Source organism: Chenopodium album, chromosome 13, assembly GCF_948465745.1.
Source record: "Chenopodium album chromosome 13, dcCheAlbu1.1, whole genome shotgun sequence".
Taxonomy (NCBI): Eukaryota; Viridiplantae; Streptophyta; class Magnoliopsida; order Caryophyllales; family Amaranthaceae; genus Chenopodium; species Chenopodium album.
This window is the reverse complement of record NC_137846.1, coordinates 17,872,419-17,898,335: the sequence shown is the minus strand read 5'-3', so window position 1 is coordinate 17,898,335 and position 25,917 is coordinate 17,872,419. Positions and strand designations below refer to the sequence as shown.

Below are 25,917 nucleotides of genomic sequence, written 5' to 3'. Positions count from 1 at the left end.
TCCCAAAATAAAAGATTTTATCTCAAATCAACTAATTTTATCCCAAAATAAATTGTATTTATCTTGAAATATTTTTTAAAAAACAAAATAATTTTTTTGAAAAACGTGCCACACACGCCGGCCACCGTGGTTGGTTGGCTGCTTGTACATCAGCCACTGCCGCAAGGCAACAGCGGCAGGAACACTTGCCGGGGCTGCAGGCCACCGTGCGCGACCAGCCTTGGCTAGCCATGGTGGCTGTTGCAAACACTGCCACGCAAGGCGACAGCAGCAGCCAGCTGCAGCCGTGCAACTCTTGCACGCTGCTGCCCACAGCTACCCCAGACACTTGGTCAGCAGCCACTATGGTCGCGCCACCCAGCCGTGGCTGCCTGCCACCTTGGTTTTTTTTTTAATTTAATTAAATAACTTTTATCAAAATTAAATTTAATCACTCCAAAAATTAAAATTAAATCACATTCAATTTTAAATTAGGGTTCGTCATAAAATTAATCCCAATTTAATTCTAACTTTTAAAATTAAATTAATGATCATACACAAAACATTTTTATGCATGAATCACATCTAATTAAAATTATGAAACATAAAACAAATTGAATTAAATTAAAAATCAAGCACAAAATCATATTTTAGGGCTATGAATTTCCGAAAAATTCGAAATTAGGGTTAGGGTGTTCGAAATTTTCGAATACTTTAGGGCTTAATTCGGTCCTCTTCATTGCTATTTTGAGCATAATTAAATCATATTTGATCAATTCCAAAAGTTTACTCACATTAAATATAATAATTGAACCATAATTAAATTAACTTCCCCCTCTTAATTGATTATAAAATTATGAACATGGACTTCAAATAATCGTATTATTATAATCAAGCGTGTTCATGCAAGAGACTAACTGATACCACTATAAGAGTTTATAGGTACTATATGTGGAAAAACATGAATCATATTCATAAGCACCTATCCCAAGATTGCATGCATAACACACAAGACACATAATCATACCTTTGAAGCGTGATCTCCACGAAGCTATTCGACAGGAAAATTAGGGAGAGAATAGAGCCCGAAGCGTTGCTCCTCTACTTAGTCCACAAGATTTGAACGAGCTGTTCACCAATACTAGATTGGTCGAGTGAAGGAGGAAAACCACGATCACCACCTTTAATGGACAAAACCGACCACAACTAACCACCACCACCACGAACCACCAACATCGGCGCCGAGGGGAGGAGAGAGCCGTGAGAGAGAGAGAGAGAGGAGTTTGAGAGAAGCTGGTTTCGTGTTTGCTAATTAGGGTTTTAACTTAACAGTAAAACAGTTCTCACTAATTACCTAGGCACCTAGTCTACTTATAATCATATTATAATTAGACTAGGTTAGGAAGCCCGAAACCTCTCTAAACCCTCTTTATGACCGGCCACTATAGGGGATGAGGCCCATCATGGGCCTCGTCCTCTCGTGCTCGATCTAAGCCCTTTGTGTGACCTTATAGGATCCGTCCAATTGGAATTTGACCTATTTTATTAACCCAAAGATCGTTAGTACCTCTAACTATGATATAACGACGACCCAAATGAACGAATTTAATTATCTCCATAATTTGATCCATTTATATATCTAGTAATTGCACTAGACGAAGACTTAAATCCTTCAATACCCACAATATTTTGTTTGTAAAAGCACATTTTATACATTGGTAACCATGATTCTAGATGCTAAAGCTCAAACCTACCAGTATACATTGATAATTGATTTACCTTAGGCTGTCTACTAATTTACAAGATAACCTACTCAAACCTCATTGGCCTGTAACGACAAACAAATTTTTGAATTTTTTTTTTAACATTGAATAATATGCTGGAAAATTGAAAAATTGCAGCAACCCTATGCGTCCTTGAAATGTCAAGATGTCAAAGACCACAAATAGCTTCTCAACAAAATCTCTATGGTAACTCTTTTAAGTAAAATCTAATTACCAGTAATCACCACATGAGCAGGTCCCATTCTTGAAATGGTGGAATCTGTGCATATCACGCACAATAATTTCTCGGCCTGTCACGAGTGAAATGTACTTGGTTGCATTGTGGCAATCACCACAGACACGGAGATTTTTTCGAATATGTATAGGTACCCCATGATTTGTATTCAAAAGACCAAATGCAATGGCTAGTTTCTCACTGTGGCTGCTAAGCAATTGCTCCTGAACATCGGCTTCTACATCATGTACAGAATTGGTATCAGGAACATAACCTACAGATTTTATTCTCTCAATAAGTGAATCCAGATAAGCATAAATCTCTCGTGATTGAGGATGGAGTGTGCTTCCAGAATGGAAAGTATGAAACTCATTTCTTAGCTCCACTAAACTACAGCCAGGGGTTTTACGAAGACCCTTCTTGTCCATCATTGAACGCACCTCAGCTACTTTATCCCACATTGACGCTGCAGAATATATATTAGCCAGCAGTACATGGTAACCACCATCATCTGGATTCAGATCAAACAACCTATCAGCTGCTTTCTCTCCTAATTCAATGTTCTTATGGATCTTGCAAGCACCCAACATTGCTCCATATACACTGATACCAGGCTCCACGGGCATGTTTTGGATGAAGTCCCAAGCCTCATCTAGATGACCAGCTCGACCCAAAAGGTCCACCATAGCTCCATAGTGATCCATTGCAGGCTCCAAATTATATACTTCTTTCATCATTTCAAAGTAATACTTCCCATGTTCAACAAGACCTGAGTGGCTGCAAGCTGATATGATGCACAAAAATGTCACCTCGTTTGGTAGGATTGAACCTTTCAGCATTTCAGAGAAAAGTTTGAGTGCTGTTTCTCCGAGCCCATGTGTCCCATATGCATCTATCATGACATTCCAAGTTGTCACGTGTCTTTCATCCATGCCATCAAAAAGCTTCCTGGCAGTATGAATTGCTCCACACTTTGCATACATGTCAACAAGAGCAGTCTTTACAAAAACATTTGTGTCCAAGCAGGTTCTTATCGCAAGTCCATGGATCCATTTTGCTTGACGTAAATTGGATAACTCAGCTAAAGCAGGAATCACACTCACCAAAGTGAATGAATCCAACTTGATATTTCTTAATTGCATCTCACAAAAATAATTCAATGCCTCATTTACACAACCATTTTGTGCAAAACCTATGATCATGGCATTCCAGGACACCCTAGTCTTATTCTCTAAGCTGTCAAACAATTTCACTGCCTCATTAACCTTTTTACATTTTGAATACATGGAAATCAAGGAATTCGTAACAGACACATTAGACCCAAACCCCAATTGATCCGACATTCTATGAATGACCATACCCTTCTCTACATCTCCCAAGTCAGCACAAGCATGTATAGCTTCCATGAACGATACATCACTCGGGTCAATTCCTTCATCCAACATTGTCTTGAAAAGTGTCAATGCTTCCCGAGGATCCCCACTTTGAACATACCCATCAATCATAGAGTTCCAAGTAACAACAGTCTTAGATTCCATAGAATCAAAAATCAACCTAGCAGTCCCCACTGCTCGACATTTCGCATACATATCAACCAATGCAGTCAAAACATTCACATAACAATCAAAACCGGCCCTCAAAACATACCCATGTATAGATTTCCCCATAATCAGCTTACCCATATCCGCCAACGCAGGCAAAACCGTTATCACCGTGATCCAATCAGACCGCGTCCCTTCTTCCTGCATTCTCACAAGCAACTCAAGTGCAATTTTGGCATACCCATTTTGAGCATACCCAGAAATAATCGCATTCCAAGAAGCCACATCTTTCTCAGGCATTCTATCAAACATCTTATATGCATCAAAAGTTTCCCTACATTTAGCATACATATTCATAACTCCAGTCATTGCAAACAAATTAAACGCAAACCCATTAACAATTAACTGCCCCTGAATCTCCCTACCCCTTCTAATATCCGAATTATCACCACACAACTTCAACAAATACGTAAAATTATACACAATTGGCTCAATCCCATCACATTTCATCTTACAAAAAAACGAAAAAGCTTCATCAATGGTGGAATTATAAGCATACCCTTTTAACATAGTATGGTAAAGAGCATCAAGTTTATCCTCAATTGGGTAAAAAACACGAGCAGCATCATCCATTGAATTGAATTTACAGAACAAACTAACAAGCTTAGTTTGAAAGAGATGTTCATTGTATAAATTATGTTTGTATATATGAGGAATAATTTGGCGAAGTTCTTGAATTGAAGTGCAAATTTCGAGAAGAATTGCAGTTGGGTGTTTGTAAATATGAGAGGGAATGTAGACTCTTTGAGAAAGGGGAGGTCTTGAGAGAGAAAATGGTGATGGAGTAGTGGGTGAAGATGGTAGAGATAAAGTTTGCATTGAAATCATCTACTGGTTTAGTTCAGATTTTGCAGGAAATTCTTGGCAATTTGTTTGTTGGAGTGAACAGAGTTGCTGGGAAGAGTGAGGATTTTTGAGGTGGGAATTGAAGAAATGTTGGCGATGAGAGCGTAGCAAGACTAGCAACGCTACTAATCTAGGAGAAAATACAAGTTTCTTTGTGAATTTGTTTATTTAAGAGTATAATTATCAAATACACATATTTAAATATTGGATAACTTTGTAAATTTAACGAGGGTTTTCTCATTGGAAGGGTGTTTTTCTTAGTTTTTTGCTACAGTTTTTTTCATTTTTTTCAGGGTTTTTCTTCGATCTTCTCTCTTCTCCCTTTTTCCTCCTTCATCCTTCCATCCTTGATCTCCATTGTGATTATTGGTAGGGGCTACCACTGGTTTCTTGATCAGTGATAAGCTCCCAAATTCCTTTTTAATTGCTTATAATAATAAATCTCATCCTTATGAGTTATGATGGTCTTGATCGGTGTAGATGATTTTCCTTTTGTCATCGGAAGTTCTAATTTTTTGGTGGTGGTTCGTGCGGCATTGAATAAATTGTTAGATCAACGACTACAATTAATTGAATCAGGTTTTGTTCAATTCAAAGACTATCAAAAATCGCTAGGCCCCCTTGTAGAAGAAGGCTACAGAGGACGGCGATTCAAGAGACGAGGGTATTCATCAATGTCAATTCTCACTCGCGATCGTAGTTCTACAGAATTAGAATTGTTATTTGATTCAATTTTCATTGTATTTATCGTTTCTGATTTCTTTGTAGATGTCGTATGGCTTCTTATTAATGAATTGATCTTCCCGTCAAAAAAAACTTTGTAAATTTAACAATAACAAAATTTAACAGAAGCTTCACGTCACTTACAGAGAATTGAGGTGTCGTTTGGTTGCTTTGGGAATATACTTCCTATAGGAATTTGTATTTCATGGGAATTAAATTCCTACATCAAATTCATGGGAATTGCATAAAGTTGTTTGGTTGACATGAAGGAAGTTGTAAATCATGGAGGGTTGGATAATTAACTTCTCATGTATCGTGGGAAGTCACAATTCCCACAAATTTGCAATTCTTTTATTTACACTTTTTATTGTCAACCAAATAACTCATTCATTTTTAATTTCCTATGATTTTCCACTTCCCCCATTTTCTTTGTGTAACTAAACAATCCCTGACAATTTGGAGAGGTTCAATGGAAATTTCAGAAACTTCATCTGTGAAATTGAAGCTCAAGACAACTTCAATGGAGGAGGACACGCCCTTATCATTTGGGGTTAACCATGTCGGTGAAGACGAAAAAGATGAAGACGTCGATGCTGTTGTCAGAAATGGTGGTGTTGGTGAGGGATCGAGGGTGGAGATCGCATGAAAAAGGTGGAAGTAGCAGCTTGAAATTAATGGTGTTTAAAGTACAAATAAAAGAAAATTAATATTGTTGCTGAAATTCACCATGTAGCCACTAGTTAAAAGAAATTTGTTGATCTAAAAGATCAATGGGGGCACGCCTCAGCCCTAATAATCTACTATGGAATGTGATTCTTATTTAGTTTTTATTTTTTATTTATTTTTATTATTTATTTATTTATTTATTTTTAAATAAAGGAAAGGGTGGTTACAATAATATGATATTGTGACCCAAAGAGACTATATTGATAGAACTAGTGAATAATGTATGTGTTCAGTGTCTTATTGACACTCAATAAGTACCATCTCACCAATGGTTTGTCGAGTGTCATTGAGTGGCCCTGGGTTTATACTACTCCATAGTTTGTAATTTGAGATTGAAGATCGCCCTTTGAGTAATTCCACCAATTTGTACCTAAGTTGAGATGTTTGAATCTTTGCTGAACATTTGGTAAATATTTTAAACTACTGGTTTGAGATGATAAACAAACCAAGTCATCTAATTGATTAAGTAAAAAGGGAGTAGACATTACCGAAACACGGAGAAACTAATAACATGTCAGTCTTAATTACATTCACAACCCCACTTTTATGAGCCATGGCAACAATTTGCAACCAAATGTCTCCATAAAAAGTTGAGTGTGACTGTATTTGATAATGGAAGTAGAAGGGGATTGCTAGATATGATGGAGTTGTTGGTGAGGGTTTTGAAAATTATAAACTTGTGTAAAAAAAAAAATAAATAATTAAGTATACACAAAATAAATGTTGTACATTTGTAGTAAAGTTGTTTTAAAATGATAAAAATTACTCCTATATAAATAGACTCCCTGATTTAAGTTAAAAGTTATCTATGCTTTATTGAACGTACTACTTGTTGGTCTCGAGTTCAACTCTTAAAAAAGCCTCATATTCTACATTAGAAACGATTTTTAATATATAAAGTATAGATATAGATTAGTACAAGGCCCACCTGCCTAGGTGATTATTTTCATCATTAATAATAAAGTTATAATAATTACTTAAACCTATATATAATATGTTTATAGGAGCCTATATATACACAAAACTTCATAAGCATGTTCATAAATCTCCAAAGCAATTTAAATAAGGCCAAAACCCTCAAAATTTTCTCTCTGAACCTCTCATCTCACACGAATCTCTTTCTCCTCTCCTACCTTGGTTTATGCAGCTAGCCATTAGCCAGCCGCTGAACTTTGGCTCCTTTGCTACTGGTTCTATGGTGTTAAACATAAACTTATGTTTCTTTTAATTCTTTTAATAAATTTCATATTATTTATTTTAGGAAAAAATGCTATTAGTAAACAACCTTTTGAGCTATTGTTTTTAAATTCTAACATTTTGATTACACAAAATATTACAACCTTTATGGGTTTCAGTTTTAAACAACGCAAAAAACTTGTAACCGGCTAAACAAGTTGTGCATGACACGTATGGATGGATTGATTCACGGTGAAACGGACTCACCTAGGTTAGAGTAATATATAGTTGCTAGAAAAAAATGTTTAATGTACATTGAGAATTATTCCATTTGTAGGAAATTTTGATAGGCTAACATGCCTAGCTGAGTAGCTGTAGATAATGTCCTTACATGACCCTTTCGACGTGGGAACGCCATGTAAGATGTTACAACAAGTTTTCGTCATTTAGTTAACATTAATATCGACATACTTCCTTTAATATGTACATAGCCTTAATTTTATTCCTTTTTCCAATACATAACCCTTATGAGGAAACCATCCGAAATTCATACTCACATTTTTAGGTCAGAAGGGGTATATCCATATATGTGGTCACCATATTCAATTTTGCAAGATGATAGAAAAAGCGAGATAATTCCACGTTACAAAAACCCAAATAAAAAGAAAACGAGATATTTTCCGTTGTTAGCTCTAAAATAAGGATGATGTAAAACCCCTAAAGCCTAAAACCCTAAACTCACCACCAACAAACAACCCTTCTTCTTCTTCAAATTATTTCATGACGTTAAAAATGGCGAATATTAAAACCTCAAATTAACTTCACCATTATTATCGTCTATTCTTCATTGAATTCTCTTCAACTTTAATGGCTGCTCAATTTCACCATAACAATGGAGCTTTCACTCTCTCTCCTACAACCAGTCTCAATGACTTCGACGAAGACGACGATGCTGGATATACTATGTTCAGGAAGAATCCTCTTCAACTTCAAACTTTGGAGTATTTGTACATTGGTAATTTGTTACGTTGATCTCTGTAACTCATTTTTGAATTTAATTTGAAATTTTCGGCAAGTTTTTTTTTTTTTCTGATTTGTCACACATTTCTGTTTAATTATTGCAATTTTGGTAGTTGTTGTACTTTAATTGATGAATTATTTCTGAATTTCGGTAAATTTAATTTTTGTTGACATTTTTATGAAAATGATTATTCTAGCTTGTTCACTCAATTTTGTCTATGTTCGTGTCCTGGAAAAATGCGATAATCGTTTTTATTTTTGTTTTTGTATTGGATTTATTAGTAATTGAGCTGTAATTTGTGGAATTAGTTATCTGTATAATGTCCAGAATTCAAATTTTTTTTTTTTATTTTTTTTTATTTTTTAAATTTAGTTGCTGTTTAGTCTATTATTCAGAAATTTCTGCTCATTTCAAATTAATTGGATGACTATTGATTACTGTTTGAGTTGTTTTTAGTAGTTTACTGTGGAATTAGTGATTTTAAGGTGATTGTTTGGTTGATTCGTTGAACAGATGATAAAAACCCGACACAGAGTAGATTGGAGGACTATAGTTCAGCTTTAGGGCTGACTTATGAGCAGGTGAGAAGATGGTATGTTGAGCGGCGTCGAAGAGATAATCCAGATGCTGGCAGAAATGTAGGAGGAGTAAATCGGTCTGTGCCAAGCACAGCGAAGGGGAAGAGTAAAACAAAGAAAAAGAAGAATTTGTCGAGTTTAGAGCGAGAGCACGGGGATTGTACAATAAGACCGGGTCTAATTCAAGATATGTTGTATTCTTCAGATTATATATTTAAGAAGATATTCAGGAAAGATGGTCCGCCCCTTGGTGTGGAGTTTGATCCTATTCCTGAAACAGCATTTCAAGGCCGCAATGATATTCCAGGTCAGTGTTTGCTATTGGAAGTTACAGCTATGTTATATTTAACTTTTTTTCCCTGGCATGCCTTACCAATCTTTTAGTCTTGTGAAATATGTTTTTCGCCTGAAGTATTTTGTCTTGGTGTTGATTTGGATAATTGTTTTGCTTTGTTTGAGGTTAATCATCAGATTTCTTTTTCTGCACCCTTTCTAGCTATCTATGTAGTGTTTTCTTTACCATATGCTGCTACTGAACTGAGGTGTCATGCGAGACATTTTCATTTTTAGGCATCTGATTTTTTTGTTGGTATAAATTCTTGCCAAAATGAAATAAATAATAAGTCTGATCCTTTCTTCTAGTTCATCACATACTGTATTAATCTTTGGTTGCCTTGCTAACCTTGGAAGTTAGAACTTAGAACAGAGAACTGCTATTTCTAATGAGTAGATTATTTGTTTATTCTAAAATTACTTCAGAATTTCAGATAATGAATTTTGTGTATTTTCTGTAGCTGAATGTTGTTTCTAGTGGAGCTGTGACTCTTTTTGGTATGTAGTTTGAGATTAGATTTTCATTTTTCTAAATTTACTTCAGATGATGAATTTGGTGGATGCTCTGCAGCTGAATGTCATTTCTAGCCTATCTTTGACTCTGTTTGGTATGCGAGGCATACAGAGTACTGAATCCTAAATCCCTTACTCCTTGCTCTTGGCATTGAAATACTGATTAAATTCCTGGTACATCTGTAATACTAAACATGGGCCAATGTATACTATCGATGAAGGAGGTACAGTACTAGGAGATTAAATTTTTTAGTGTTTATAAAATTAGAAGTGTTAGAAGATAGGATGGGGTAGGTGCTCTTGCTACTAAGTAAAATCTGTCAAATGCCTAAATGAATTGATATCAAAATATAGAGCCTCGCTGTTAGTGTGTTCAATATAGCACAGAGAGAGATTGGCAGAAATGGCACTGAATCTTGTGGAAGACTCATGTTTCAATTCTTGTATAGTGGACAGAAGCTTGTTGGGTTTAGGATTTAGCTCTTCTTTCTATTGCAGCCTTGCAGGCACTCGGGAGGGATAACCCATTATATGAACTTCACTTATTTCTCTTGAGCTCCTTCACTCCTTTCCTGGATTGCTGAAACCTGGCTGAGTAGGGGGTGGGGGAGGGTAAAGATGATCTGACAAACTTTTGTGCTTTTGACAAGACTGACAGCCATATACAGTGGTGGGTTCTTTATTGATTCTGTGGATAAAGTTACATCATAGTGCTTTTGTGCTATGTGTAGTCCTCTTATTGTAGATGGGCATCTCCTCGGTGTCTCATTGGTACAACCTTTTGTCACAATCTTTGGAAGAAGGAATTAACAAGCTGATGGATCTGGGCAGCCTTTGGTGCTGGACTACCTGTTAAAAATCAGGGAAAAAGTTATATCCAATTAAAAAGACATGAAAGCTTAGATGACTTATAGTATCAGTATTTGTGATCCCTTATTGTAGTCGATCACTTTTATACATCTCTGGATTTCAATAATATTTTCTTAAAGAAATAAGGAACGAAATCAACTGTAAATTTGCATCCATATTAATCTGACTGCAATTCAATCAGTAGCTGTTGGTCTCATTCATCTATTTTTGTAACTATTCACATGTTCATTCATGTGTAGGCACTCACCAAGATGCGGTTTATAAATTTTAGAGATATAGTATAAAACTATAAATCTCGTATTTTCATCCCTGCTTCCCCCTCAATGGTCATTCTTTTTACTTTTTGGTGTTGACCAGATAGTAGATGTTGTGAGGTTGCATGTCAAGGTGAACAAAGGGCCTTAAAAAGGAGGAAGGTAAGGGCACAATTTATTTCTATAGAATGAATGAAGATGGCATATTGTCTGATTTGGAATTTTTAATTTATGTTTTTTTATTTTATTCATGGAAAATATTATTGGGTTAAATTTATCGTTTTTGTTTGCTATTCTGAAAACAACTTGTCCACTTTCTTTGTATTCTCTAATTACTTTTGATTTGTAATTTATTTCATGATAACAAAGAAAATATATGTTGTTAGCAAACAGAGAGTCCGGCTGCTTTAGCCTAAAAGGAAACTGAAGCTAAGTTATCCTTGCCCCCTACCAAATTACAAAATAAGTTGGTACTTGAAAAGATAAGTGAAAATTTTGCATTCATAAACAACGTAAAGTTCCATTAAATCATCGTGCCTCTGCAGCCTTTTCTTATCCCTGTTAAACCTTAAAGAATTCCAAGACAGAAAAAGGGGTGAATTTTGATCAGCTTCCTCCAAACATAATGCACTACATGACAAATTGACTATGAAGAAAGTAGTTTAGAGGGAATCACATGGTATTTAATTCGTGACTTGCTTCAATTTTAGGTGACAAATTCAGCTATTGTAGAGGCTGAGCAACGGAATCGAATGAAAACTCCTATGAAGAAGCATGGAAAGGGGAAAGGTCTGATGTCAGACTTGCAGCTGGTGAATTATCTTGCTTCTTTTCGAGATAATGTAGGAGCATCCAAAAGAGGAAAGGTGCTGGAACATGTCAATTTTTTTTGCTTGATAATTGTGTGGCTTTAATATTTTTCCCCCTCAACCTATTGACGTTACTGTTCGGCATCATCTATTCCTTTTCCTAGATGCTTGCACATAAAAATAGTCAACCGGGAAAAAGATACGGCATGGGCAAAGGATTTATGACTTCTTCACAGCTGGCGAATCCTGATTCCAAGAGTAGACCAGTGAGATGGAAACCTGCTGCTGTATGTGATATGTTTAGATTTTGGATTATCTTTGTCATGCAATGCTCTTTAGTAGCTGGAAGGCCACTGCTATGAGATTAATTTTTTAAGAAAATGTTTGCAGCTGTATTTCCAATTATATGGTTTCAAATTATATGGAATATTGAGTTTTTGGTTTGCTCTCTTTTACTTAAACCAGCAGAGAAGGTCAGAGAACAAATTGCAGGAGAAGAAGAAAACTCTTCCTCAACGTAGAAAGGTAAACCTGTTCAATTTTGCATGAAACAATCTAGTACTAGTATTGCCAGGAAGGACTTTAGTAACTTATCTTGGCATGTTTCAGGTTAATTGTAGTCAGAAAGAAACTCAGAATACACGCAAAGATTGCTGCAAAATTGCTTTGGATTTAGCTAGCCATGACGAAAATCTCTGTTCATTTCCTACAAAGGCAGATGATGAAGAGCTTGAGCTGAGGGAGCTCCAAGCTGGACCAAATCCACTAACGTGTGGTGCTCATTTTGCTAATGGTGGGAAGACTGGAAATAATGGCTGTTCCCTTTGCAAAGGTTTGTTTATTTCTTTTCCTTTAAAAACTGGCAATTATTTGCTTTCTGTGCCTCATATATAGCTTCAGAGTTCGCAATTACCATTTTGTGGTGTCCCAACATGAGCTTCACTTTCATCTATGAAATAACTTAGAGCCTGTTCATTTCATTGTGAAATACCAGTTTCTTGAAAATGATGAAGATTAAAAGAGATTATGAAAACCAAAAGAAGTAGTTCCCAGATTTTTGTTAGTTTTCAAAGCTGACATGTTTAATCTAACAAATTTTAAGTTTATTGTTCAACACATATCAATGACTTAATATCCTAGAGCTGTCAAAACTGACCCGACCCGAGAACCTGTCCTGAACTGGTAATGATCTGAACCCAACTTGTACCCGAACAATGGGGTGAAACTAGTGACCTGTAACCCGACCTTGTTAACCGACAAGGCGACAAGCCGATTTGATCCAATATTCCAATAGTTTATGACCTGAACCCCCAACTTGATGGTAACCGTCAACCGATTTAACCCGACCCGACAATAATCCGAACTCGAACTAGTACGCGGCCCAATTAACACCTATACCCGTGTCATAGAAGGTTAAATAAAATTTTATATACCTTTTGTTCAGCTTATATACTGGTATAATTTTGTAAACCCTCAATCTGGTACAACTTATATACATTTTGTTCTCTATTACTCGTATATAGGTTTAATAAAATCTTGATAATGCTTGATCAAATTATGGAAGGGGTAATTATATAGGTTCAACTTGACCACATTGATATTTATTATAATTAGTCTTGAACTAAAATCCGACCCAACACTAACCCAAACCCGAATGTACCATCTATTAACCCACCCAAACTCGACTCAACACAACCCGAACCTGAAATTGAACCCGATCTGAATTTGACTCAAATCGAACCCGACTTATACCTGAAAAGGTGAATGACCCGGAATAACCTGAATTGAAATTGACCAGACCCGAACCTAAACCTGATCTAAAGCTAGATTGACCCGACGTAACCTGATCCTGATTTAACCTGAGACCTAATTTGACCCGACCCGAACCCGACTTGAATACCCGAATTGACAGCTATCCTAAAACCAAAAACTGAAAGATGGCAGTGATACCAAATGGCCTTGTAGGTATTATATCTTATTTCTGCCTTAAAAATTCTCTTTTTGTTTTATTCTCTGTCTATGCATTCCCAATTATTTCGACTATGCATGTACTAAGTATTCCTATTCTCTGTTATAAGCTCAAGTGTAAAGCAATTTTTTGGACAAGTGAGAGTTTATAAGAAACTATCATTTTCTTTCAATTACAGACTACCAATGCTTTGTTGTGAACAGGTCTTCTGCCTAAGTTCCCCCCTGAATCTGTTAGAATGAGAAAGCCATGCCATATGCAACCTTGGAACTCTTCCTTGGAGCTTGAGAAGAAACTTTTAAAGGTATGTTAATATGATCTTTCCGATTAAGATATAGATGCATACATCCAACAATGAAATGTATTGATAATATTTTAAACATAATATTGTCTTGTTTGTTGTTAAGTGACTGTAAAGATCCTTAAAGGGTATAATTTGTTTGTTTAGATATTTGTTAGTATTTTCTATGGTTCTAGGTGTTATGTTTTTAAAGTGCCAAGTGAGCTTCCATATGTTGCTGTCTTAATAAAAAAGTTATGCATTTACAATGCTTATAGACATTTTATGTTTACATTGATGTTTGTTTTAATTTGTTTATCTATCCTAATGAATAAAAGCATTATTAAGGAATATGTTGAGATCTTTGCTGGGATTCTGATCTTTGTACTTGATTTGTTTAAGATGTCTTGAACTTTGTATTGATGAATATTATATTTGTGAACAGGCTCTTCACTTTCTGTATACTTATGCTGTAATACTAGATCTTTATCCATTTACCTTTGATGACTTTGCAACGGCATTCCATGATAAGGTGAGTTAACTCTGTTTTCCTTGCTGCAAAATTTGATACCAAATAGATTGCTCCACTTTCTCTTTAACTTTTGCAGCATGTCACATCTTGCATCTCAATTTTGACCCCCTCTAAATTGCTTTCAGGATTCCTCATTACTAGGGAAACTGCATGTATGTCTCCTTGGACTGTTGCTGTCTGATATTCAAAATGAGACTTCTAATGGGCTTTCCATACATTCAAATAAAAACGGCATGTTTCTGAATTTGCTTCATATGGTAAGTCTAGCTTTTGGAAGGGATGCTTTTTAGGCATGATGTGAATCTGTGTCATGTTTTTGTATTTTTGCTGCTAGAAAAACAGCTTAAGTTATTGTTAATTTGTAATGTGGCAGACTGAGACACAGGATTCTGTTGTGAACTTTTGGAAGACAACTCTGAATCCTTTGACATGGACTGAAATATTGCGACAAGTCCTGATTGCTGCTGGCTTTGGATCAAAAGATAGTAACCAAAGTAAAGGATGCCTTACCAAGGTTTGTGGCTTTGTGCTGATTCTTGGCTAAGGAGATGAATTTATGTTGCTCCTAATACGCGATAGCTATGTCCTTAGTGTTGAAATATGTATTTTGTTAGTTAAGGCTGTTCTTTTCTTCATCATTTTATCTGAATTTGCCGAATTATTCTGGGGCATGAAATGATGAGGCAGTCTTCCTGGTATTTTTGGTAGAATCTAGGCTTTGTCTACAAGTGAGCGATCTAGAACTGAAAAGGATATAATTAAACCTAACTATATCTTCTGCCTAATAGCATCTACAAAGTGATGCTGATGTTGTATATGATTAACTCTGTTTAACATAAATCTTGCATAGCCTAAGGGTTAAGCTGTGTAGTCACTATTCATTTTGTTTCTCAAGGCTTGGTTTCCAGGAGTTGTGGCGCAGATGTATGTGTTTATCAAATGTCATATCTCTTTTCTATACTATGCATTGCAAGCATCTATGCTTTCATGAACTGATATTTTTGGATGTATGTCTTTTTTCCCAGGAAACAGATCATATGGCCAAGTACGGATTGCAGCCTGATACATTGAAGGGAAAACTTTTTAGCATTTTGTTTGAGCAAGGGAACAATGGAATGAAGGTCACTGAGTTGGCAAAATCTTCACAGGCATGTCTATGAGTTTTAGTGTATACCAATCTTCATCTGTCTGATGTGATTGTAAACACGTGTCACTTTGTATATTACGACAATTACCTAATACTGAATGATGATACTGTGGTTTTTTTCTTGTAGATTGTGGACTTAAATCTGGGAAAAACAGATGATGAACTTGAAGATTCAATTTACTCTATTTTGGCTAGTGATATAACATTATTTGAAAAAATTTCGTCTTCCACATACCGTCTACGTTTAGCATCAATCTTGAAGAAAGATGAAGATGCTCTGTCGGATAACGAAGATTGTGGAAGCATTGATGAAGAATCCAGGCTTTCCAATCCTCTCAGTAATAATGCAGATTGTGACTCTGGAATATCTTCTTCAAGGCCTAATATGGGTCATCTGTCTCCTGAAAGTAATCTATTGAGTCTTTCCTCTGTAATCGACGAAAGTCATCCTGGGGAGTCATGGCTGTTAGGTCTCATGGAGGGAGAATATTCGGACCTAAGCATTGAGGAGAAGCTGAATGCCTTACTAGCTCTTATTGATCTTGTAAGGGCTGGATCCAGCATTAGGATGGAGGTATGTTGTAATGACTTTGATTTTGATCATAACTTCAATCTTCATTGTTTCATTTTTTTGCATGCCTTTTGTTAGTGTTTTTTTCATTTTTATTTTCCTGTTTTTGTTTCTTGTCAAAGGCCTACACAGTCATAAACAGTTGTCTACCTAGTTTCCTCCCAAAACAAAGTTCTACTGCTTTCTTCATATGTTATTCCAACTTTAAATGCAACATAACATACTGAAATTTCATCTTATATGGCGCTCTTTGGCCATTTAGTGGTTAGCTGCTAATAGCCCTTTTGTATTAGCTGGTATGACTAACTGATTGTATTAGCTGTTTTGCTTGTTTGTTAATAAAATGTTTTGTAAAAGCCTGATATACGTAAGTTTTGTACTAATTTTGAGACGTGCTCACACTAATTCCTTCATTGTGAGATTGGAGGGGGATTTTTGCGAAGGGTACTGGATAATCCCATGTACTGTTATGGATCTGTTGCAATTGTTTTGTGGGTTATGGTGGCCAAAGAGAAGATATTTTGGCAAAATTCTTTGGAGATTCTGTGGTGTTCATGTTTATAATGGAAAATCTTTAAGAGAACACTTTGAGTGATGATGTATTGTGTACTTGTGTAATGGGATTACTTATCTAGCTTTTTTTGTGGGCTAAGGCAGCTGCCAGCTGGGGAATTTGTGAATTACTCAATTGGTACTCAACGGATATAGGCGAATATATAATCTGTTTGTTTACTATTATGAGGACAATTTATCCTCTGCAGTCTGCACTTACTGCTGCTCATTTATAAAAGTACTCTCTCTATAAAAAAAGGGGCAATCGCCAATTCGCCATTAGCTGATAGAATTCTCTTACCAATAAGGATTTTGCATAATTTATTATTGAAGTTTTGAGAATCCATGATAAAGAGTAAATTTGAAGAACTTTTGGATAGAATATATGTTTCCCCTCTTCGTAGCCTTTTCAAAATGAGATGTCTGTACCCAAAAAACTCTTCTGAACCCCTCTTTACCAAACACTAACATTAGAGGTTTTGACTGGTCAAACATCTAAATGGGTCAAAACCTTTCGTTTTGCCCAAGCCTCTCTGTACAAAATGCCCACATTGATTGATATTTTTTGACTGAGTTTGAAAAGTTTGCCTGGCTAAATCCCTTTCTAAGGTATGCCGTTTCAAAGAGATGGTCATTATTTGTAGTTGACTTCAGAACTTTCATTTTACATTTTCTAAATCATGGTTGGTATGAGTACCTTCTATCCCTACCTGTCTATAAGCTCAGGTGCAAGGTGACATAGGCCATGCACCTTATCTGGTCGTCATTGTTGATTTGTTGGTGAGGCTCACCATAGATGCACCGCACACTATTGCACAGCTTGCGGCACACAGCTTAATATTCCAGTATATGTTTTGCTATTTATTAAATGCGCCTCATTTGAATGAGGTGCACAGTTGCATTTATGAGTGCCTTGAGCCTTTTCATACATTGATCCCTACTTGTTTTCAGTACTTCGAATGTGGTCAACATCTTGATGTGACTCAAAACTTCTTAAATTTGCAAATTTTGAGGTTAGTAAATTATTTAATTCTTGTTTTCAACCTACCATTAAGAAAGAACCAATTCTCTACGAGACTATGAGGTAAGAGTTTTTAATTAGGACTCTTAGGTGTTAGAAACAATTTCTTGCAAGAATTGAACTTGTAATTAATAAAAGTGAATTGAGGAATAACTAAAGAATTTCACTTAGTGCTTAGTGGTATTAGTTACCAGTTGTGTTTTTTTAGTTTCCTTTTTTCTCTTAATTTGTTGTCTTGTTGAGAGAAGGTTTCACCCGGTAGATAGCTGTGACATAGATATAATTTTTAAGAATAAAATGGTTGCATTAGTTTGGAAATCTTCTCCATCTGTATCTTACATTGTGTAGACTTGGATTGCTCATAGTTTAAAGAATTGTTTTATGGCACTTGTCTTGTTCCAGAATGGTATAGAATGCTGAACAAGTTTATGATCGTGGCACTCCATGAAATTTGCATGTCTTTACAAAAGGCCTAATTTGCTTAATGGTCAAACACTGGTGTTGTTATTTGAATGGTTTGTATCTTGGTTGAGACTCATGGTTCTTCGTCAATTCATTGATTAATGTATATTACTCATTAAGTTCCAACCTTATTTAATACTGAAAGAAGACCAGCATTCATTCAATCCCCTACTATATTTGCTGTTTTGACCCCCTAGGTGATATAGGTGTCTAGTTCCTCATGAGAATAAGTTGACGTGATTACTTTATGTTTCTTGGCTGTTTTCTATAGTGTTTTTTTTACCCCTTCATATTTACTAAATGTTTGGTTGCTTTGTAGGATCCATCGTCAGTACTTGCAGAATGTGTTCCAAGGATTTATCAGAATGGATCTGGAGGAAAAATAAAGCGATCTACAGTAAAGCGACCTAGCTTGCTTACCTCATCCTTTGGGGATGTTACAGATAACGGGCGTCTGTCTTCAGATAATTGTGTTGTTGATTCATCAGTGGTGCTATCAATGGTTTGCAAAGAAGATAGATATTCTAGCATGAAAAAAGGCCTCAATGGTGCAGGAAAGGGAGATGCTCCACATCCAATTCAAACTATTTTTTTGGGGTCTGATCGCAGGTATAACAGATACTGGCTCTTCTTGGGTACTTGTGATGCTGATGATCCTGGACATAAACAAATCTATGTTGAGTCTTCTGAAGATGGTCAGTGGCAAGTGATTGATAGTGAAGAGGTGACAATTAATATTTCCTCATTTTCCTTATTAATTGGCATCTGCTCTATTAACTTTTTTCTTTTATCTTATGTCTTGAATGTTTTTCTACTGAATTTGATTGCAGGATCTATATGGCTTGTTGGCTTCTTTGAATGGTCAAGGTAGGAGAGAGGCAGTCCTGTTGGCATCATTGGAAAAGCGTATGACATTTCTCATTGAAGAAATGTTGAGCAGGGTACCAGTTGATTTTAATGTCAGCCATTCAACACAATCTGGTCTCTCTGAAATAGATAGGACCAATGAAGATAGCTTGTCACCCATATCTGAAATAGATAACCTTTCATTGGGTGAGACTTCATTTAATGCTGTAACATCTTCTGGTGCTGCACCTTTCATCTTTGAGAAAAAGGTAGAAGAGGAAAAAAAGAAATATGAACGCCTTCAAGCTTACGACTCGTGGATATGGAACAACTTTTACTCCAATCTTCATGCTGTTAGACATGGCAAACGGTCATTTTTTGATTCATGGACAAGATGTGGAAGTTGTAATGATCTGTATTGGCGAGATGAGAGGCACTGTAAGGCATGCCATACAACATTTGAGCTTGACTTTGATCTTGAAGAAAAGTATGCTATCCATGTGGCTACATGTCATGCCCGTGAAGATGCTGATATCTACCCAATGCATAAAGTGTTACCATCAAAGCTACAGGCTCTCAAAGCTGCAATCCATGTGATTGAGGTGTGTTTGTCCAAACTTATTAAGTGACCTAGGTGTTTGGCCAACATATAACCGCGTTTTTCTGCATTGGCTATCTATATGCTTACAACATGAAAAGTCAGTCAATTCTGTATACCTTTGTTAAATAAGTTCCAGATCACCATATGTTCCTGGACTGGTAGGTGTGATATCTGAAAGGCATTAATTTTTGGTCTAAGATCTAGATTTTATTAAAAAAATAAGATACTTAATATCCTTTTTATAATCAGATCTTAGTAGCTCTTTGTAGTTAATAATCTTCGGCAGAGCGCATGTAGGGGTTATTAGGTACAGGGACATTCAAGAAAAGGAAGGTAATCACAATTCACAGCTCCTGATTATCTTTTCTAAATTTTTATTCATTCTTTTCAATTCCCTTATTTTCTTTCTCAGTTTACCTGAAACCCTTCTACCTTGATTACCCACCCTCAGGTTTTTAATACCTCAAAATCCCTCTTCACATTCCACATCACCCACCTCTACCTCTGCCCCTTCTCACCTTTACCTTTACAGTCTCTCTATATAGTTTGCTTCGACATCAGCATCATGCCCCTCTCTCTCTCTCTGTTCGTTGATCCTCCTTTTTTCCCTGTCGTCATCTTCTGTACTTGTCTTTTACGGTGTGTTTGGATAGAGAAAGGGGAAGGAAAAGAAGGGGAGGGTAGGGAAGAATGATTAGTTTTCCTTCCAAATATCTCCATTGTTGGAGAGATCAATTTCTTACAATTTAATCCCTTCTTTCTCTCCCCTCAAATTCCCTTCTTCCCTCATCTGTTATCCAAATAAAAGATAATTCATCCCTCCATTTCACTTCCCTTCCTTTCCCTCCATTTCCTTCAATCCAAACAAAGTGTTAATGGTTGTTCTGCAGACTAGGATCTTCTGACCACAACTCTGGACTTAAGTCGGTTAACTTCAACTCAATTTTTTTTTTTTTTTTTTTTTGAAACCATGGCTGAGTTGGCCTCCAAAAGTTCACTGGCAATTGCGGAAAACAGTGGCAGTTGTCCTTTGAGATGCCCATATCAGCAAATGCGTGGAAGAGAAACAATGAAAAAGATGGTAAGGGGTGGTGAGAAGAGCTATGGTGGCTTGGAGGAAAGAGAGGAGCTGAAGTGGCTCCATTTTTTAATCCAGTTGAAGCCAAACAGATATGGAACTGTCTTGAATTCCCTGGTTGAACCAAAAAAAAAAAAAAAAAAAAAAAGAAAAAGATTTTTGCTGTTCTTGATTCCTTTTTCTAGCATGAACCAAACAGTCTCATTGTAATTATGAATTAGTTGGAATAATCCAACTTGTGTTTTTGGAGTTTTCAGGCCCAATAAGTGAGTAATAGGAGTTTCCTATAAAAATTTGTGGTGGTCTTATTATTTACTGTTTCGTGTCTAGATTATTTGGTTAGAGAGGAATGATAGGCTTCCGCGATTGGCTTTGCATTCAAGCTTCTTTGTTGAAGAGGGTAGGCTTTTGGCTTCTATGGGCCAATGATCATGGATATCCCTGTTATGCACTTTGGATGTAACATGTGATTAGCGCCTTGGTTTCTCCCATCAATTTGCTTGATTTGTTAGAATTTTGCTCCACCACTGTAAAACATATAATTTTATTTAACGGAGTATATATTTTAAATGACTTACCTGTTTAGTTATGGCAGATTAGCCCCTTTTGAAGATGTTCAGATCTCTTTTATGATTCTGAACTAACATTTGTCTTACAGTTGTTTATGCCAGAAGGCGCGCTGATTGGGGCATGGAAAAAATCCGCTTACAAGCTTTGGGTCCGGCGGCTCAGACGCACCTCTTCATTACATGAGCTTTTACAGGTATGCTATGTAATTATTTTCTGATCTATTGCTTGTTTTCTGTCCACTTTAAATCATTTTTGTTGGTGCCTCTTTCCTAAATCTATGTATATCTTTTTCCCACTGATTGTTTTCCTGCTTACTGTATAATAGGTTCTTGGTGATTTTGTTGGTTCCCTTAATGTGGATTGGGTGCTGCAATGCAATGCCATACACGAATGTGAGTCTACAGTTGAAGACTTTGTCACACACTTTCAAAATATGCCCCAAACTTCATCTGCTGTTGCACTATGGCTGGTGAAATTTGATTCCTTTATTGCTTTGCAGTTGGATGAGGGAGTAGTTGGAACTGCTTAAGGTATGCTGGCTAATATTATTTTATTTTTCTCAGCTTTTTCCACCCTTTGCTAAGCTCATTTGATATTGTGGTCTTCTAGATGGATGTACTTCACATATAGCTTATCTGCCTCTAAGGTTTGCAGAGTTGGCTATGCATTACATTAGATTAGATGCTTGTATTTAGCTTTAGAAAGTGATTAGATTACATATATCTAGCTTTTCGGCCTAAATTTTTGTATTAGCTTTAAAAGTGATTAGATTAGATGTCCTCACTGATATTTTAGTAAAGGATGATCGATCCATATTTTTTTGACCACTCGTTCAATTAGGAGTATTGGGTGATTGTGGTATATTCTACAGGTCAGCTATTATACAAGTGCTGTTATATGGTTCTGTAAGTTGGGCATTTGAGAAGGATCGAAATATAATATTAGGGAGCTGAATGTAATAGAGATACTTATGTTTAGATGGATGTGCTGGAACACCTTGAGGGATATATTTGGAAAAAAAGATGTTTCGAAGGATAGTTGGGATTGTGGATATCAAGGAGTGAAGAATTTTTTTGTGGAAATTGGGTTTACAAGAGCATCGAGCACTTGATATTAAGAGATGGAGGAAAAAAAAAACATTGTTGACAACGACTGGAGATAAAAACTGTTTAATACTTTAATCAGCCAGCCTCATTAGATTGGGATTAAGGGTTTGTGATTATGAGTTGCCTTTTCACTGCCATATGCAGCCCCAGCAAAAGCCTTCTCAGAGGCCCTGGCCTGTCCCTAGTTTTTTGGTATTATACCTAGGAAATTAGCAAAGCTCATCATTGGTGAAAAAAACTTATATCTCTAGCTCAAATTAAACTTGATTTTCCACTGATGCAACACTATTTGGAAAGAATTAGCAGGAGTCTTCTCAGAGGCCCAGGATTTGGGTTGATAATATACCTATGAAATAAACAAAGTTCGTTGTTGCTTTGAATATAGCTTTTATTTAAACCTTGAAGTAGACTTGATTTTTCCACTGATGTAACATTATTTGAAAATCTAACGCTATTGGTGTGAATTTGTTACTCGATATGCTAACCCCTTGTCTTGTGTTTCTAAGCTGAATGTTAACATGCTTGAGTGTATTTGTTTTTACTGAAACAACCAGGCTCCTTTAGCTGGTATAAGGCAAAATTCTTATTTATTTATTTATTTTTTGGTTAATTTTTCTATAATAGTATAAGGCAAGCTATTTTGAAGTAGGATTGATATATCTTTAGTTCTTTACTCCCTAAATAGGGTTCTTTTCACCTTTCTCCCATGCTCATCTTTGTCAACTATTTGATCGACACTCTCTCCCTCCCTGAGTTGGGGTTGGGCAAAAGGTCAAAAGTGTGTAGGCCTAGGGGGAGTTACTTGAAATCAATGCTTTAGTTTAATAATTTTATTTTGTAATAAGGTTTGTGACTAGTGGTTGCATATTGTCATTTATGCCTGATGCCCTGATGCCTTGGAGCATTGTGTTCCTAATCTGTGTACAATACAGGGCAAGAGATATAGTGATAATGGTTTGAATTATTATCAAAAAACCACCCTAAATGAGGCCTTAAATCTTCCCTATATTAAATGATTTCAAGGTATTTTGCTGTTTGATTTAACATGAAAATTGATAATTATATTTATTTCAAATTTCAGTTTTTCCATATTCATAGTATTTGTCCATTTAGTAGGAGGGTATTTAAAAAAAAAGGAAGAATAATATATTAGATAAACATGTGCTTACGTTTAAAGGGGTTGCTTTGCAAGGAAGTTAATACTGAAGGGTGATTTTATGTTACTTTTGCATTTGGATGACAAGGGGTGGTTTTCTGCTAATAATCGTAGAAAATTTGAGAGCATGTTTGGCTAGGACTCAGGCGCCAAAAATATGAGTGATTTAGTATGAAAGTTGCCAATTGCCATTGAAGAACAAATAGTTAAATTGGCAAAGGTTGATGAAAGATGCTAGTTGTTTATTGATACTCTGTAGTTGGTCTAAAGTAAGAATTTTGCAAACTTAGTTGTTTAATTAGCTAAAAGCTGGTGTCAATACGGGGATTTTATAAGCTGCCATATTAAGTAAAGCAGTTAGATGCTTATAGGATTTTTGTGAGAAGCTTGCTCAGAGTTTAAGATCCTCTCTCATAACAACCCGTTCTGACTTACTGAAGTGAAAAAAGATGTTTGATCAAGTTTAAGATCCTCTCTCTAAAAGCTACTGATTTTTGAACTGCCAAAGACAGTCAGGATGTAATGATCCCTGTTAATTGAATAGACTTCTCCTGTGCTGCATGATATGCCATTGTCTTTTTATCTCTTTCGGTGTCTGATACTTTCATTTGTTTACTTATATTAAGCCATATTGAATTCCTATTTCAGGCCAGAAGTTAGCACCAGTCGCGGTTTCAGCTGGTGATGACTGAGATGCTCGCCGTTGGGCTGGTAGAAGATTTGATTGTTCACTTTACAAGTGGCATTCAGACCCATAAAAGGCTATGATTTTCTACCTTTTGGATAACAGCTCGGAGGCTTCGAATGAGAATGGCTGGGAATCTTGTACAGAACTAACAGAAGTGTTGCAGGTGCTCATTCTTATTACTTTGAATATCTTGGCAAGGTTGGCTAAAGAGATAGTAGTGTACAGTTAGAACTTTAGAAACTTGTGGCAACGGCGCCATGCCACCATTCTCTTGAAAGAGTTTATAGGCATTAGAAAGCAAGCATCCATACCCATGAAAACCTTGTAGAACAGTGCTGTAAAGCATACCAAAATTTTGAGTAGAGTATCATATTGTTCTGTCACTACACAGTGGTCGTGAGTTCATTATACGTATAAATTAATAAATGTGATAATGCTGATTTGGGCAATGTAGACATGTAGTAGGGATTACAATTCGTTTCATAATCCTATAATAGTCCTTGATGTAATACGAAAGTAAGTGATTATATACAATCCTGTGGTTCGTGGAGGATGGTACATTTGTTCCAATCGAAAACACGGAAATAACAAATTACAGAAATATAAAATACACATAGCCAAGTAAAAAATAAAATTTCAATTTTTGTTTGAGTTGAGAAAGAGTGGTTTTAAGGTGGTTTGAGCTAATAGGGGGTGATTTTGGGGTTTTTCGAGCTAAGAAGGGGTTCTGTTGGTGGTAGTGGTCCCGGTGGGTACTGTTGGTGGTGGTGGTTAATTTATTAATTACCTTTACTTTCTCTCTCCTACCTTGCTTGATTTCCTATCTTTAATTCGTTAATCAACCATTATAAAAATTAGTCTTAAAATCCTTGTCGAGTTCAAAGTTGCAACTAATTCGAAATGAAGGTAGTAATTAGTTATAATATATTTTGTACGACTTAATGATTGTCATATGTATTCCTTGCAATGTTATATGATTAAATAATATTCTTTATCAGAAAACATTGTTGATGTGATCTAAAAATGTTACTCTCTCTATCCTATAATACATGACACAGTCAAACATTACACACATGTCAATGCACTAGTTTGACTTTATTTTTATATAATTAAATATTAATGAAACTTATTTTTAAAATTATATTATAAAACTTTATATTTTGTATTAAAACCTATCTAACAACATATTTTATGATATAACTGTTTGTTGTTGCAACGACATAAAATATAACATTGGAAATGTTGTTGCAAAAAATAAAAATTTCGTTTCCCTCCACCAACCTTTAGCGGGGGCAATGAAAATTTGGGGCTTATTCCTCGAGCTGAGCAAAACTACTCGAAAAACCCGATCCATAACCATTTCAAAAATTAGGGTACTCATTCCTATAACCATAACGATTTGGGTACCTATTGCGATGATTTGTTATCGGGTATGGTTATTGGGTATCATTTTAAAATTAACGGTTATCTAAGCCGATTCGATATGCAATTTTTTGTTTTTTCCCACTTTATATCTATTTTTCCAAAACATAAACTCTAATTTTAATTCATAATCACTTTATAGTTTCAATGATTAGTAATATTATTAACAATTTGGTCAAGATCATGTGGTATTGTTGTTAATTAGTGTTAAATGATACGGAGTATCATAATAACTACATTATTAAGGGGTCATTTGGTTCACACAGGGTCAATGGAATGGAATGAATAAAGGGATTCAAGGAGAATGGAATGAAACCCATTCCATATAGCATGCTGTTTGTTTTACAAAAACTAAAGGGAATCACCACCACCACATAACCCCCTTTCCTTCACTTTCCCACTTCTCCAGCTACCCCACCGCCCAGCCACCACCTTTTCGGCATCCCCTGTAGCCCGTCGCATCTCCACCACTCCTCCCCTCCCCGGAAA

The 25,917-nt window shown here is 36.0% G+C and overlaps 1 protein-coding gene and 1 pseudogene across 1 annotated transcript; one reads left to right on the top strand and one right to left on the bottom strand.

Annotated features, from left to right (window-relative positions):
- Positions 1 to 1,749: 1,749 nt before the first annotated feature.
- On the bottom strand, positions 1,750 to 4,686 carry LOC145576450 (pentatricopeptide repeat-containing protein At1g11290, chloroplastic pseudogene; annotated as a pseudogene).
- A 3,079-nt stretch (positions 4,687 to 7,765) lies between these two features.
- Positions 7,766 to 24,597, top strand: LOC145576449 (homeobox-DDT domain protein RLT3-like). Its single transcript, XM_081634209.1, has 18 exons — positions 7,766 to 8,064; positions 8,584 to 8,955; positions 10,722 to 10,780; positions 11,329 to 11,484; positions 11,592 to 11,714; positions 11,893 to 11,952; positions 12,037 to 12,259; positions 13,600 to 13,700; positions 14,122 to 14,208; positions 14,334 to 14,465; positions 14,582 to 14,722; positions 15,234 to 15,356; positions 15,483 to 15,929; positions 18,281 to 18,685; positions 18,792 to 19,409; positions 21,145 to 21,249; positions 21,382 to 21,586; positions 23,967 to 24,597. Exons 1-17 carry the CDS (start codon positions 7,917 to 7,919, stop codon positions 21,583 to 21,585), a joined length of 3,504 nt encoding a protein of 1,167 aa, XP_081490335.1. The 5' UTR covers positions 7,766 to 7,916; the 3' UTR covers position 21,586; positions 23,967 to 24,597.
- Positions 24,598 to 25,917: the final 1,320 nt, after the last annotated feature.

Bases quoted from the DNA above. Each gene is read 5' to 3' on its own strand.
- LOC145576449 (XM_081634209.1), top strand. From the start codon at position 7,917: ATGGCTGCTCAATTTCACCATAACAATGGAGCTTTCACTCTCTCTCCT. The intron at 14,209-14,333 runs GTGAGTTAACTC...AATTGCTTTCAG, and splicing joins CAACGGCATTCCATGATAAG to GATTCCTCATTACTAGGGAA. The intron at 19,410-21,144 runs GTGTGTTTGTCC...TTTGTCTTACAG, and splicing joins CTGCAATCCATGTGATTGAG to TTGTTTATGCCAGAAGGCGC.